This window comes from Polyergus mexicanus, unplaced genomic scaffold (assembly GCF_030449975.1).
Source record: "Polyergus mexicanus isolate NDT 795.1 unplaced genomic scaffold, iyPolMexi1.0 SCAF_12, whole genome shotgun sequence".
Taxonomy (NCBI): Eukaryota; Metazoa; Arthropoda; class Insecta; order Hymenoptera; family Formicidae; genus Polyergus; species Polyergus mexicanus.
In genome coordinates, this window is record NW_027223332.1 from 5,830,627 (window position 1) to 5,847,618 (window position 16,992).

The 16,992-nt window shown below is 38.6% G+C and overlaps 1 protein-coding gene across 3 annotated transcripts in view; it reads left to right on the forward strand.

Annotated features, from left to right (window-relative positions):
* LOC138938267 (A disintegrin and metalloproteinase with thrombospondin motifs 7) overlaps window positions 1–16,992 on the forward strand; it is a 41,527-nt gene that overhangs the window by 11,317 nt on the left and 13,218 nt on the right. The window contains exon 3 of one of the 3 annotated variants that reach the window (XM_070305119.1): window positions 8,517–8,851. The exons of 1 other annotated variant lie outside the window; for it this stretch is intronic. In XM_070305119.1, the coding sequence (XP_070161220.1) occupies window positions 8,517–8,851 (335 nt within the window). Of the gene's footprint in view, window positions 1–8,516; window positions 8,852–14,741; window positions 14,788–16,992 lie in introns of those variants that run through there. One more of the 3 variants, XM_070305121.1, reaches the window with a different exon arrangement.

A 16,992-nucleotide genomic window follows, 5' to 3' on the forward strand; every position in this document is an offset into this window, starting at 1 on the left:
CTTTGCAATGTAAATCGCATCACGTCGCGTCGCGTAGGCACGTCGATGACAACGATCTTCGATATTCGGGGACATCACTGCAATTTTTGGTTTGAATATTGCGGAGTTGTTCGATTTGGTTATTTGGGTGTCCTGGTTGTCTTTAATAGCTGATGATAGATTTGCATAATTTGCGTCGAAAAAGTATGATAATACTAATGATATAAATTTCAAATAAAAAAGCTAAAAGGCAAATGGAAACATGAAAATATGAAAATATCGTATTTTTTATCACACATTTATGATAATAATGTTTTTGTTCAAATATAAACTTTGTGCGTGTTAAAACTAGAAGTTACTTTCGCATTAAAATAAAAATTAAAATAAAAGAATTACTCTTCATTAACATTAAAGTAAAATTTAAATCAACACAACGATCAAGTTTTTTGTAAGTTTTTGTTATTTACTGTAATTTCACGCTTAATCCTTTCTATTCTTATTAACATGTGATGTCTATTATTATTTCGTATATTTTATATAATATATAAAATATACGAAAAAGATCAACTTGTTTTATATATATATATAAAAAAAAGATCAACTGTGCATCGAATCCCTTGCTATAGTACCCTACGCGTATCCCTTTTACCTCCGTTTAACATTTCATAATATAAATCATAAGAAAATCGTGCATGTATACCGACACAGGAGAAAGATTCAATGGGTGATACGTAATGCAAACATTGCTTCGTAGCCGGCCATTATGACAGGTACAGCGACGACCCTACTTGCGACTTAACGCGATATTGTACCCAGATGCGTTAGGTGCGTCTATCTGTCTGTGAGATAATAAATCGCGAACATAACCAGCCATTTACTTTAGTGCACTTATTCCCTGTGGCCGCATGCTACATGGACGTGCCCGCCTTATCTCGGTAATCATTTCTGCGGAACAAGAACTCTGGAGATATTTCTCTCAAGAACCGTCACGGTTCTGATACAGTGCCGGAACATCGCAAGAATCCAGATATTTCCTATAACTTACTGTACATTTGTTGCTCTGTATCTAAATCCGCGAGTCACGAGCGACAGCGCGACAACAAAGATCTGGTTTATTGGAAGAGTAAAACTTTATATGTGCCGGTTTTAAGAGACCGCGGTAAATAGTGATTTACGATTTATTTCGAGCACGATGGAATCCGTTTGCGATATTTGATGATTTTATAAATAGAAATGAAAATATTTTAAAGAGAGAAAGAGAGAGAAAGAGAGAGAAAGAGAGAAGAGAAAAAGAGAGAAGCATTGAGGAACTCTGGCTCTCGATCAACACTTCGTTTCCGGCGTAATTTCATTCACGTCACGTTCGAGGACTATCTAAAGTCTCAAATTAAATCTGCTATGCGTAAAATTGGAGGCGTGGCTATTAATCCATCTCATCGCGTATCCGGGAAGAACGAAATACGACGCCGCAGCTCGCACCGCTGTCGAACGGAACTGCGCATCATACGGTCTCTATTCCCTGTGGAACGCGGGAGAACATCGCCGTCGTCGAAGAAATTCGAATGCGCAATCGGCACGTGAGAAATTTTCCCGCGTCGTCCGACTTGACATCGCCGTCGCTTATCGAACGTGTAAACTACCTGCCACTGTGTGTGTCTTCTGGCCGGGACATTGCAATAACGGACTTCAACGGATTTCCCTGGGGCCCCCGAGTTACGATATCTCTCACGATAGAAACGATGAACTCCTCGCGGAGCCCCGAAGGCGACGACGCGTTTGATCAACTTTGTATATTATACCGCAGCGGTACGAGCTATGCGAGACGAATGAGCTGCATTGTATTTATCCGCGACATGAATAAGCAACTCGCTTTCTAGAGTCAGTATCGTGGCGTTTCGTCGACGAATATTCGCAAAACGTGCGAGTACCCGTGGGTGAGGAGCTCGGGTATCTCTCTCAAAAAAGATCACTCCTGCAACATGCTCCACCACGGCCGCGTGGGTTTTATTCGTTATTACTGATCGGACACGGCCCACGCTCACGACAGCATCTTCGTCCTGTCTGCCCCCGCAGGTGCGAATCAGTCACTCTTTTCTCGTACAAAGTATACGTCACTCCCGCTAAGTGGCGAAATAATAGTGGCTGCAACTGTGACGGGAGAAAATTGTTTCGTGTTCGCGATCTTATAGTTGGCTGTGCGCGTAAATGATGAGAAAATATCGTTCGGAAAACCGGAAGTTGGAATATCGGCAAGATGCTACTTTCCCTCCTCTTGTGGAAACCAGTCTTTTTTCGCGGCGAAGTCTTGAATTATATTGATAATCGAAAATGCGCTTCGTGTATTACGCGTCGTTATATATTTGTATTTTATTTAACATTGGATTGTCTAAAATCACTACTTTAAATTTCATCCAATTTGAGATCATTTTTATAATTATTAGCGTAGCGCAACAATTTACTGGTCAATATCCTTATTCGCTTAAAACGCGTAAAGTGTCGCATACACGCACAATTATACTTAAAGAAAGGTTGCGCATCGAGAGTATCGCGCCGCGCTTAATTTGTATCTGCCCACGCGCGAGCATCGGTCCAGCGACGACGGCGGCATTGAAGAATAATCCTATTCCCGGCGATACACCGATGCAGGCCACTTGCGTCCAATCTCCGTGCGAGACCACTGATCCGCAAAAATTAAATTCGATTAATTACGCGATCCGGATTCCTCGAAGACTGATTGGCGTATTTGCTCGAGCGCGACCGAGTCGCGCGATGAAACACGCACTATAAAGCGAGTAAATTTGCTCGTGCGAGTGCAATGCGCGCGGCTAAATTAACGGGGGCACGAACATAATTAAGTTGTACCGCTGGTGATTAATCGTCGTCTCCGGTCGACCTAACTACATTTCATTCCGACCCAGGCAGCTCGACGAATATCACCGTACGATGTATGTAATGTGTTTGTTTGCGAGCGTGTTTCATTATACAACAATCGGGAAAATTAAACGCTGAGTTATCGCGAACACAAGGAGGGGAATCATCATACAAATGACGACGTGGCTATATTTTTCGAATGATTATACCACAAATGTGTTTCGGATATTGCGTCTAACGACCTCCCGTTACAATGGTAACGATCGGTACAGCCGCTTTTATATACTTTGAGCGAATTAGTATCGAGCGTATATTTATTGCGATAGTGTTCGGCACGTACAACAAACTTTTGATAGTACTCGTTTTATTTATTTTGCTTTATCGTTACATTATTCGTTAAAGTTGTTTCAAGGCAGATATGCAATCAGATTAGAATGCATAATTTCTACAATAATTGCAATTATAATTATCAATTGGTATAATATTAGAGATTCCCATAATTAACTGCAATAATATATATTTAGAGCGTTAAACGTTATTTCGAAATGTTGATACTTGTCATGATTTTATCGCAATATGCATAAAATTATATTAATCAAGCAACCATATAAACTATCTTAATTTGAAAATTGTCCATCCAGATGATTCGTCGCGTTTCCATGAAAATCAAGCGAGGCAATGTCGAGACGATTTGTCAGCGAGTTCAGGTAAATTCTTTAATATCCCTATTGATCTCATTTGATCGTGAAAATAAATTACAAGTACCACATTAACCGCATCCGTGGGAACCTTGGGCGCGGCTTGTTTAATCAAAGCTATCTTGTTTGCCGTAAAAGCGAGACCAGCTGTTGTGGGTCGACGGTACAGCAAACGCGACGAGTTTCGAGGCATACAGTGTAACGTTTGTGTAAAATCGGACAGCGATGTACTCTACACTTTGGATTTTCGAGAATACACTGTTGTTCGTGAACTATCTTGATTGGCTGCGCATGAAACGTCGTACCACTAACTCTTCAAGTAATTCGCCGAAGTGGATGTTAAATTTTGCAGATTTTATCGAGTCTAAATATGTATCCCCGATTTTCGCGAAGCACTGTCGCAGACAAAAGTTTATACATTTGTTTATACATTCGTATTTTTTAAATCAAAAATTCTCTTTATTCTTACGCTCCTTTTAACATTTCACTATGATGTTGTATAAAATCATAATTTTTTGGTAAATCTGGAAGAAGGAAGTGTCGAATCTCTAATAAGTTGAAAATAAATTAATAATTATAAAATGATTAGGCGTTCTTCATACTTCTTTTAATTCGAATTTAGTCAAGAATTTATGTCGCTGACAGAGATTAAAATTTTACGAACACTTGTAAAGAGGTTTAAAAACTAAAATAAAAAATAACAAGCTATACATTTCACAACAAAACCTTCAACCGGTGACATCGACAGTTCGTATAATTTATTCTTTCTTTCGCGCAAGACGGTTCGTCTTCAACAAGACAATTTACTCAACATCACACGCTTAACCGAATTTTAAATAAATGTCGCCGTGAGTCGAAAAATGTCGTAAAATCAGCGATTAAATCGTCTAGGCCAGAAGCTACGGCAATGACGATTCAAGCCAACGAATACGAGAAATTCGTGGAGACGCAACACATCTCTCATCTCACTGTGTAACTCGGTTATATTTCCGCGTATCGTAACGGCTTTAATGAATTCGATAAGTAGGTATATGCTAATGGGGGCAGACGCACGAGAGGGCGGCAGAAGAGAGGAGGTCCATTCTTGCGGGACTGCCGATGGCCTGTGAGATGGACCCTGGAGTGAGTCATCTCGAAGAAACTGGTTTCTACCGTAATACCCAGGTATCGCCGATAAAGAATCATTCCGACGCCTAATAACTTTGGCTGCTGCGCCTCCGCGATTCGACCATGACAATCCGTGAAACCATGAAACCGGAATTGAAATGCGGTCATATCCGCACTCTTTCCAGAAAGCGAACGCACATAATAAACTTTCCTTGTATCGCAGATACAAAAATTTCCTATGACGTAGATAGAATTTGAAAATAGTTTCTTGCCTAGCGTATATACAATATATATAAAATAAAAGGATGACTCACGGATTTCATCCGTGTCTTGCATATATATCTTATCTATCAATCTATGTCTGTATATATCTGATAGTACTCTACATATAATATTTTCTCCAATTCAAATTTTGGATTATATTTCAAGAACGGAACGCGCGTGCGTCGATCATACCTTCTTATTGATCGCAGCCACGAGGAGAACGGCGGAAGACGAATGTTTTATCGATTAAATCGTAGCAACGTCAATCTTTGCGTGAACGCGAAGTAAGCCGACGATACTGACAAAGTACAGGACACCGGTTCGGATCAACGGACGACGGACGGTAGGCGGACAAGCAGTGCAACGATAAATTACGTTATATCGGACATACGAAATGCCTTGCGTATCGACCATGCCATCGGCTCCTGAATTATCGCGTCGATCTGCAATACGGGATTTCCATATGCGCGGATTCCCATAAATTCCACGAGAGAGTCGATCTTTCGGTTACCTCTAAATCTGTCAGAACTCTTATGTTCAGCGAAACGGTTTCTTCCCGACAATCGAGAGACCCACAAATATCGTACACTGATTAATCATTTGGCGCTTTTTTTATATCTCGCTTTTTCATATCATACATTTTAAAAGTATACAAATATACTCCAATTTCTATTATGTTTATGTGTTATTAAATAAAAATATAAAATTATTATCTATACAGAGTCCTAGCGAGAAATATGTTCTCATTACTCTATTCTGTACAAGACGCGACCGCCAGAAAGTTAACCGTTGGCAGGTAATAACTCGCTGTATAAGTCGCGTATAATTACGTTAACCCGGGACAGCGTGCATCGTCAATTATACGCAATTTAAAACCGTGGTAGCTGCAATATAATGTGCCGTATACATATATCCCGCGTATGAACGGCCGCGATCGTGCGTGCACCGAGACGTTTACAGTAGGTACAGCCTGCATGGGAGGTCCGAGTATCCGACATCCGACATCCCCACCTGCAGTTAACCCCGACCAGCTTAAGAAGCGTATTCATTGGTCGCCCCACCATTTTTCAGACTTTAATGATAATGGGATAATGATGATTACACCGTTCAACTACCTGCACTAGACAGCACCTCTCTTTCTCTCCCTTTCCCGTCTCTCTCGTCTTGTCCATCTACCTATCTAACCGCCTTCTAGCAATCGCCGTCAAGAAAGCGGATAGATTGATCTCTGTGTCTTGTCAAGGCGACTTAAAGCCTCGCGTTTCATCTCAAACTAGCCTGAGAACTACTTCGAGAGACGCAACAAAATAAAATTTAATAACGATTATAGAATGTGATTAATAGAGAGTTATGAATTTTAATAAAATGATCAATATTTTTTTTCAAAACAAAGTATTAATAGCTTACACACTGATTTTTTTCGTAATGATTTATTGCAATATTATAGCAAAGTATCCAAGCATTGCGTAAATGTTTTTGTTTGCCTTGACGACTCTGTATCACGAGGCAATGTGTCGTAGTCGAGGCACGAACATATGTATATCGCATTAGATACTTAAACAAATGACGGAATTTCATAGATATTTTAAACGCCAATAATAAACCGTTAGATAAACGACGCTTCGTTGTAATTGTATATCGAGCAAATGCCATTACATCGGGGAAGCCCGGCTAACCAATAGGCTGATTACTGTTTAATATTAATGTAGAGATTGAAATTAACCGATAAATGGTGTAAATCAGCAAGCTAGAAAACCCACCCATTGCGTTCTCGTTCGAGCGCGTATGTACACGTAAAACATCACACGACATTTCATGGCTTTACAGTGCGATGGCGAGAAAACCATTAACCGCAGAAACTATTAAGCACAGACTGCCGAGAGCAGTACACGCCAATGACATACACCTACGTTTCAGTCGTAATCTCACAAGGTTTTGCAGAATTACGTAAGACTAATGGAAATGTTTGAAGTTGTCCCTTTTTAGCCCGCGGTACTTTGCTCTTTAATAAGTTAATAACTCATATCTAATGGCGGGAAAAATATATGCTTCATTGGATTTTAATTTATTCAATTATGCAATGACTGCTAATTGCGTATCAATATGTAGGGTAATTCTGTTTTACTATCCACGATTACCCCTTGTAATTTTTATTTACAAAGAAATAATTTTTTTTTTATATACACATATATATATATATATATATATATATATATGTATATAATAAGCAAATTATAAATAAATTATAAAATATAAATTATAAATTATAATTTAAATTAATTAAATTATAAATTATTTTATTTTCAAATATTATATTCCTAATTTTAGAAATGAAGAGTTTAATTTGGATTAATTGCTGACTTCTAGTAGGGAAAATGTTAAAAATACAAATCGTCTTTCGCAGACGATGCCCGCAGTTGGCATGCAGACGGAACCGTAACAACGCTGTCAAGCGGCTCTTATATGAAGACACATTGCCGCAGTTGAATCGCGTCTGCGTCCTCAACTGCGTGTTTTTCTTTTTATTCGCCATGAACAGAGGTTAACTACAATTATTCCATTAAGCGTTAGATCATCAGCAACAATAGAAGTATAGTCAAGAATAGAATCGATCAATCTATAAGATGTAGCCAGTGGTATCTATACTATCGATGCGATTTGTCGTATCGTTGCTCGAAGCACAACTTGATCGCGTAAGTAAACTTTTCAAGAATTGGGCATGAAAAATCGAAGACTCGTTGCAAAATATAATTAATACAAATGGGTACACATACAACTGACCGTCGACGGCAGTTGACTTTTATCACTTTATATAGCTGTAAAGTAAGAATGCCAGTCTCTCATTCTCGTTACACAAGATACTTTTAGAACCATTCGTTCCGAAACATTAGCAGTGATCTTACCTTCTCGACTAGAAGATTTGTTATCCAAAATGATCTCGCGAAATAGATACAATGAGAGATTAGACGTAGGAAGAAATCCGACCAGTCGACTAGGTATTCGGTCATGTATCTCGTCAGCGATGGCGATACTTAAGGAGGGCGTTAATTGAACGTAGTAACAGGCGCTCGAGTGCATGCTAAATCTATCGCAAATTATTGCACCAGGTTTACGATGCATAACTATGGCGCATATGTCGCACTAATGTGTTATCGCAACAAGAATCAACCGCTTTTTATTTTCCGGCCACTAAAATTTCACTATCACGTACATGCACGCGAACGAATATCCAGTTTTTACGAGCCTCTTCACTTATTGTTAGTTACGTGTACAATACGATAAACATTGCATTTTATTGCTTGAGCGAAATTAATAATAAACACCTAATAATATCCGGCATATTATTTGGCTGTAAATCAATCAAAGTTTTGCTACGAGGATAATATTAAATGAAACTTGTGTAAGGCTAATGGCAAATGCACTTTTTATACTTCTTTATATATATGTACAATACCATAACGTAAAAATTCAGTTGCTTACTTATATAAACATTCAGCTATTAAAAACATAGTAGAAAGAATCTGAAATCATGACGGAAACACTATTTGCAATATTAATTTTTTTCATACGCAATCGACTATGTTTCTTTGTTTTCAGGATTATATACTTCACAGCAACATTTACACGATCACGAGATTGTAATACCACGGAAGGTGAATCACCGAGGCGACTTAATCTCGCATAATGTTACGCATCATCATCACGAGGACGGACCAATCGTTCATTATCATTTGACAGTAGCTGGTAACGAATACCACCTCGAATTGACAGCTACCGATAACTTCATTGGCCGCGCGATGGTTGTGGAAAGGCGGAAACGGGATCTGCACGTCCGCAACCCGGCGAAAAGTCACGGCAGCAAATGTCATTATCGGGGATTTATTAAGGGCCATCGGAATTCCCGCGTCGCCCTCTCTGCCTGCGACGGCCTGGTGAGTTATACTTTCGACTTTACGAATCAGTGTGTTTGCACAGACTAATATTCGTATCACGTTCGCAATCGTTAATCAAGAATCTAAAATTTATGAAGAATTATCCCGATCTAATTTAATTATGTAAACGTAATTCAATTTTACTGTAATCCAGTAAAAAAAAAAAAAAAAAAGAAACAAGAAGATAAATTATAACAAATCACATAAAGTTCAATTTTTTAATTTTATTTACGGCAAAGAGAGAAGCTAATTATGTCTAGATAAATTACGCGAAGATTATTTGCATGCTCTATGATGCAACGTGATGCAATGTGTCGAATCACGTTAGGAACTTAAACGGAACGAGTGAAGTTTGAATTGATGTAACGTGGCAAGCGCGATTGAATCGTCAGCTGTAATTTGCAGACGGAAGGCAGCTTCCCTGTTGCGCTACCGGCGATCTAATGCATTCGCCGTAACTCGGAACCGCATTAAGAGTATAACGAGAGATAAAATCTGCACTGTCGACGACTGTCGAGCATTAACCGTCCATATGTAGAAACGAGAATCGAGCACGAGGGTCCTGTCGGTTAAATTATGAACTGTCGGACACGTGCGCGACGCAATCAGCATTGTATATCTGGTTGGTTATGCTCGCGTCGACGACTAAACATAAAGTTTCGGATACAACTCAGCTCGTCAAAATCTCTTTGTTCATGAAAGTGAAAGAGAGAGAGAGAGAGAGAGACCCACACGCGTTTGCGGCACTATAAGACAACCGATATATCAAGCAAATGATCAGCGTTATCTTATTCGCGAGCGACTCATACAAGCACTCATGGCGTATAGCCCTTAAACCAACAGCATACAAAACATACTTTAGCTCGTTAGATCTTTTCACTATAATCTCCATGGTGATTTGAAATCAATCATATTATACGCGCTTGTCTGCCATATGACAGCAAATCTGTAGCGAATCGAGTTGCAAACTATACGAGTTATTGCGACTCGCAAGACGGCAAGAAAATAAAATATATCTTGCGTCCTGCGGCCTTTAGCGCTCGCTGATGAAAGCAATAATAAGAATCGTGTGTCTTTTTCTTCCTGCGCTTAAAAATCAGTTTATCGTGCAGATTAATTAATGGATCCGGTCGACAACTCACGGCCAACAGCTCGAACGAAATCGGGTCGAATACTCTGATTGTAGCATACGAGCCAATTTTTTAGGGGTGATTTATTGCGTATCTGAAATGCACTTCTTTTACCAATATCGCGACGAAGTGAACCGAAACTGTCAATGGCAATTCAAATTGGACAAGAACGGCTCTCTGGCGACGAACTTTTTTTCAAAAATTGTTGATCGTTAGTGCTATATTATTAGGAATCGATGAATTAAAATGCATTTATCTGTATTTTAAAAAAAATGATGAAAACCCACGCCAAGTACATAAAAAATTATTCATATTTGTATGCAACAAATAAAAATTAAAAAGAAAAATATAAGATGTTACATATTAAAATCTATAGAATAATTTGATAGCTTAAAGTATCAAAATATTAATCAAAGTAAGAACATTGACAATAGAACATGGAAAATTGGAGAAAAATTTTGACTTGAGCGATATAATTTCCCTATATTTAGAATATATTAAATAGAATATAATATAATTCATGATTACTTTATATAGCTTATAAAATGTTCATTTTCTTTTAAGTCTCTTCTTGGCGATATGACGCTTTTTAATTAAGATATACGCTCTTCATATGCGGTGCATGTTTCTAACACTTGAGAGGAACGAAGTGGTATGTCGGCTATAACGAAGATTACACTGTTGAGAAAGTTGAAAATTTTCCGGAAACCGGGCGCAAAATAACGCACGTTCTCTCGGCTGCAGCTGCCGCAACCCCTTTATCATCATCTTGGATTGAAATTTATGTGTATTAGTCTACGCGCTATAATCGCGCAAACCGCCCCATCGACCGCGTGAGCTGCAAGAAGAGGAAACATTTGCACAAAGTTTCCCTTCGTGTGAACATAAAATCGTGGTAACGGCATATAAACGGACGAACGGAGGAATGCGAAGACGGGTAAAAGAATCCATCGGGACACAGTGCATGGAGAATATATAGGAGCTTGTGAGTAAGCGCAATTTGCTCGCAGCTTCCAGATAATGATTTAATTTGCTACGGCTTGGCAGATTTATGACGGCACACCTAGTCGTTGTCCGCGTCGTACGCATTATAAATTGCACACGCGCTTAAGGTTGCTCCAACATCGATACTAATTGTAAATGTCCCATCGGCCCGGCCAGCGCGAACCCACTAGCAAAGTTCACCTTATGGACGCCCGGTTCTCACGCAATACCGTGTAATTGCTCAATTTTCTGCAGGAACCTTGCGGAATTGCACATCTCGGCCGCGGTAATCGATCCCATCGTGGATATTATAGAGACACGAAATTTCGCGAAATCATAGCGCTTCGCAATAACGCCACAAGACAGACTTATACCGAGCAGGTTCAAGTGAAGGTACTTGTATGCCGCAGGCTACCATGGTAAATTCGCTTTTCTAAAAAATTTATTCGAATTTTTTTCTTTATTTAAAAAATAAATTGGAAAGAGAGAAAGAAAGAAAGAAAGAAGAATTTTGCGACAATAAAGAATATATATAGCAACTGCAATAAAATATGACGAATTCTTAAAACAAAAATTAGCCTAAATCTTTGTGCAATAATAAATGCTTACATTATCATAAATAATGAAACGACATATACAGCTACTTGGTACATGTAACTGTTTACCAAGATCTTACATAGTGTATTTACCTCTTACGGGTGATACTCGTTTTTATTGGCCATAAAATCTACAGCACAGAGGCACGCGAGTATGCCCCCGTATGAGAGAAGGTGATTTCGACGCGTAACCACTATAAAACTCGAGTCTACTCATGCCACTTATGCTCGGTTTACGCGAGACTTAAAGCCCTATTTAGCGGCGGATCATATAAGCCGCGTTGACTTAAAACCATCATTATAAAATATTCTTCGGCTTTTAAAATTGGGATTAAACCGTCGATTTTAAAGCCGTTTCTTCATAGCGATTAACGAAAGACTTTAATTCTTCCACTACGAGTGCTTAGCTCATCTTACAATTAGATAAAATTATCTCTCTAGAAATGTAGAATTAATGTAAAATATTGCGTTGCAAAAAACTGAATCATATTTTATATATATGTCATCAAACATATTCTAATCTTATTATTAATAGCTGAAATTTACGAGTTAAAATAAAAACGCAAACATGTTGGTCAAAACAAGATTCAATTTGCGATGATAAAATACTTGATACATACACACACAAAATTTATATTAAATGTAAATTCATGCTTCATATATTTATATATCGAACTATTTAATTCTCAAATTTTCGAACTTGCATTGTAAATGATACGCTGTTTGCATAGCAAACTTTTCTCTTTCATTGCTGCCGTTGATTATAGGGTAATACCTGCTTCCCGATGCAATACCACGAGCGATCTTCGTAATTGGTGATGATATACTCGGATCGTTACTTGTTTGTATGTTACTTGTTTTACAGATCTACGAGTATGTAATATAAGCGAAACAATCGTCTCGACTCTCATACTCGTACTACACGTGTACACGTATGTATGTATGCACTCAAGAGGACAAATGTAATTGGCGTCGATACGTAATGTTCAGTAATCTTAGGCGTGCCTGATAATGGTCTTATCTCCTGGGTTAATCCCCCGATGCAATCTCCACTTTGGTTGCGTAACGTTGAATTAGAATTGAATCTAACGCTGGGTCATCCCTTTGTTATTCTAAATATTGATTGTCTATTGAGAAGTTGGATTAGAAAATTTCAAATCGTATCACTTTTTTTATTTCAAAGGATTTAATTTAATGATTTATTTACATTAAATTTATCGCTTTATAAAAAATATTGATATACATTTCTTATGACATGACATCTCTCTTAATTCATTAAATTTAAAATTGTCTAAATCAATAATTAAATAGCTCTACTAGATTGAAATTTATTATTTTAACATTATATATATTAACACGCGAGAAAGAGAGATAGAGTGAAAATTGAGATTTTATTTAAATTCGCATTGAGTTCAAAATTTATTGTCCGATACTCCCCTTTGTTATCTGTAGAGCAATCGCTCTCGTGATATCTCGTATACTATATTTCCCTTCCTACGTATATCGTAATTAATTTTACTCTCTGCTTTAGGTCTCAGTCTTTTACCGCAATCGCGAATGTCGCCATTGTCTTCTTTATAAATCTCGCAAGCTATACACTCGCTAACTATAGTCTAAATTGTTTTTCACACGGAAATTTTATCGTGCACAATCGAGCTCTCTTTTCAACAACGAACTAGGATATCTGCTCTGCGGGGCGGATTTCACCCTCGTAACGTTTCAAAAAGCGGATTCTTTAACTCGCTTATCTGCAAGTGCACGAACGCTTTATCGGCGCAAGAACGCAAGTTAGTATTGTTGGGCGAGTATCAAAGTCAGAATGTGTCTATTAAATTTCTAAGAATGATCGCGAGGGCCGATAAGCTCTAGTCACGATGACTGCAAAATGTATCGTAGACATGCGTCTTATATCGTGTGACTCTTCTTTAACGAGCAGCATTTATCTACGTAAAAGCCGTTAACATTATTCTACGTGATCGAAGAAAACGGTCACTCCTTGCGCAATTAGTTTCATCATAAACCAACATATCGTAAACGAACGTAATAATGGAATTGCATTTTACAATATATCTCGATTAATTGCTCGCAAGATTTATAATTACTATACTACTGCCATTGAATCTCGTCGACAAGTGTATCTTTCGTAATATTTTTTTTCAGATGTTGATTAAATACATGGTTATATATCTTGAAATTATATTACTATATGTTACATTATATTATAGATTATTTTATAATATTCTTGAAAAAATATATTTATGTTGAAAAAATTTTATTAATTTTTGTTTTTGTACTATTTAATTTTTAACTTTATTTTTTATGTTTATTTTTGTAACACTAAATTTAAATTAGAAAAATTTCGAAATTAAGTTTAAATTTAGTTTAAATTTTCACGAGACAAAGGCCGACTCCAAATTTCTTCAGAGATACACATCTGATATAAATATTTTGAGACATATGTATATGATCACGCGAGTCTCGTGAATGATGGACTATATCAATGTTATCTATACGAAAACATTTTCGGCTAATAAGCAAATATCTTCCGCTCATTGCGCAAAATAAATCATGACGTGCATGAGATTGCTATTTCACTTCATAAATTCTGCTTTTCCGCGCTTTCCATTTCCGCCAATTCCCAAGTCGTAACCGTATAAAAAAAGAACCGTTGAAAATAATTGTTATTGCGAAGCGGCAGCGACATAGCCGCTGGCAAGAAATATCGGCTCCTGCCGCGCATTACTCACGATCCGCTGAGACCGAGTTCGAAACAACTCCTTGAAGACTGTCCCGATGAATTATTCTGCGGTTACCCAGAAGCGTCCCAATGGACGAGGAATTGAAATACAAGCGGTATCGCGAAAACATTACAAGCTCAGTCTTTAGCGACACTGTTTTCCGCACGAATTTATCAACTGGTGCAGCGGTACGATAAATAAATGAAAGCAACATCAATTTTTGTGGAAGTTGAATTACTTCATAGAAAAATTATTGCAAAAAGAAATATTTCAGCCAATTTTACTTATTTTAAATATAGATGGTGTTCTATCGCCTGCATAGAGATATCCTCCACAATAATGGATCGCCATCCCCGTGGCCGTATTTGGCAAGACGATCATTATATCAGTAACAGTAACAGCTATCGTGTCAATAATTCGTGCAGTGGTAATATATTGCCGTTATATATCTTCTTTACAACCGACACGGATGCAATATGTGCACCCATGTGAGTATAAACGATCAATGTGACCCTCTCATTATCGGTATCGCGCTTTAATTTATCAGTTTGCTGCGTCCTGAAAATATTATATGTATGTATCATTTATCGGATAAATTTGGTAAGATTGAATCGTCGCCTCATCAAATCAAAACAATTTTCTCCCCGTTCGTCATTCTAACGGATAGCTATTAATATCAGCAATTAATACATATATGTATGTATGTATGTACCGTCCCGCCGGAGCCGATAGCAATCAGCCACACGTTCAGTTGATTTATCATGAACCCCTCGACTAAAGGCGTTGATGTTCTATACGAAAAAGCAAAATATCGTCGGCGCGAGCAAGTCCGCGATACGTAGAAGTGAAACCCGAGACACAAAAGGGGACGATATAAATCAATAAGTCAATTAATTCCGCTTTCGCAACAAAGAGCGATTTGTCACCGGGAACCAAGCAAAAAATGAGAATGATCGTTATTGCGGCGCCAATGACAGGCGGCCGGGAGAGATATCGGCTTTTGCGCGGCATTATTCACTATATGTACAATATATGCGACGAGAGGCCCGCCATGCCAAGCGAATACACCACGGCCGCCGGCCGTTTTCTCGTATACAAGTATGTTCTATGGAATGGAAAATTGAAATACGATTGGAGCCTCGGTAGAAGAAAAAAAAAAGAATCATGGCCGCGAGTCCAACATAATACGCAATACCGTAAACCGCGGCAAATATTTACGACTATTGCTCCTACTATTTGCTCCGGTAGCGAAAGTTTAGAAGGCGTGAATATGGTACCACGCACAAGGGTATGTGCAGGCGATTCGAATCAATGTGCTCGGCAGTAGGGGAACAGGTTCCAGAATCTATGCGCGGCGCGTACGAGCACGTATACACGGTTAACATATAATTACCGGTAATAGGTAATCAACGATGAGTTGCTCCTCTCCGTCCAATTAATACGTATCTATTCCCCCGGATCTAAGCGGGACATGGGTGGTCCTTATTACTTTCGACAATTAGAACTTAATGACGTACTTATATATATTTTTGTGTCTTTAGTCATGGCGGGAAAAAAATAACGAAGTAATTAATATCACGGACATTTTATCGCGCCGGAAGAATATATATTCTGCAATATCCATAGATAACATCTCGTAGATTTAAGAGGCACCCCGTGTAAGGAGCCGGTAAGGAGTTCGAGATCTCGTGATAAATGATGCAACCGCTTTATGAACACTCTCCCGAATATATGCGAGAGCTGAAGACTTTCGGTATAATGGAACTCAACTTCCTTCCAGTATCCTCGATCAATCGATCGCAGCATCTTTTAAGTATAAGATAAAATCTATAGAGATCAGCTAATATATCGAACCGTGTAAAACGTTCGTTCAAAATCGATCGCTTTTTACGATCAATACTTCAATATGCATTAAGACAAAATTATCCGATTTTGTGAATGAATTAAGTATCTCATGATGCCAGTAACCTGAACAATATGCAAGCTCGCCTAACTCCTCCTAAACTCGCCGCGATGTTTCGTCAAGATACATATGCATCATTAATTGTCGAGGATTATGGGCGATGCAACCGCCGTGCGCGGGCGCTTTTTTATAGTCGGCATCTTCAATCTATCCCCGATGGAAAACGAACCAGAACCGGCGCACAAACACACACATACGTGCGGTAACCATCATTATGCGCCACCTACGCGGGGAGTCCGGGACGACTATTCCAATGAAGGTATAAATCATGTTTCTCCGCAGGAAGCATTTATCGTCATCGGAATCATAGTCTTTCTCCCCAACCGAATTCTTTTTCTTATCTCTCGGACGGACATCCGGTTTCATCCTCATGTGCCAAAGAACACGACATCTAGTATCTCTCGACTCGGTCGTCTGGAAAATCCGTTACCGTACACTCTATGATAAACTGTCGGATTGGTATCAGACGTGTAACGGAAGACATTATTTCGCATTGCCTAGTTTACCCCGCGCGTTCATAATCCAGGATAATACTATTGAAGCCGATAGAATCACATACCTCAAAGAGCTTAATCTCGTCAAATCATGTAACGCAAAACGCTACGTGTCGCAATAATCACGCAATCACGGCGCGCTATCCCCGCATCTTTGTCGCATCCCTCATAAAACAGCAATTGACGTGTATAGCTATTAGCACATCTAAACTGTTACGCAGTGTATCGTGTATCCT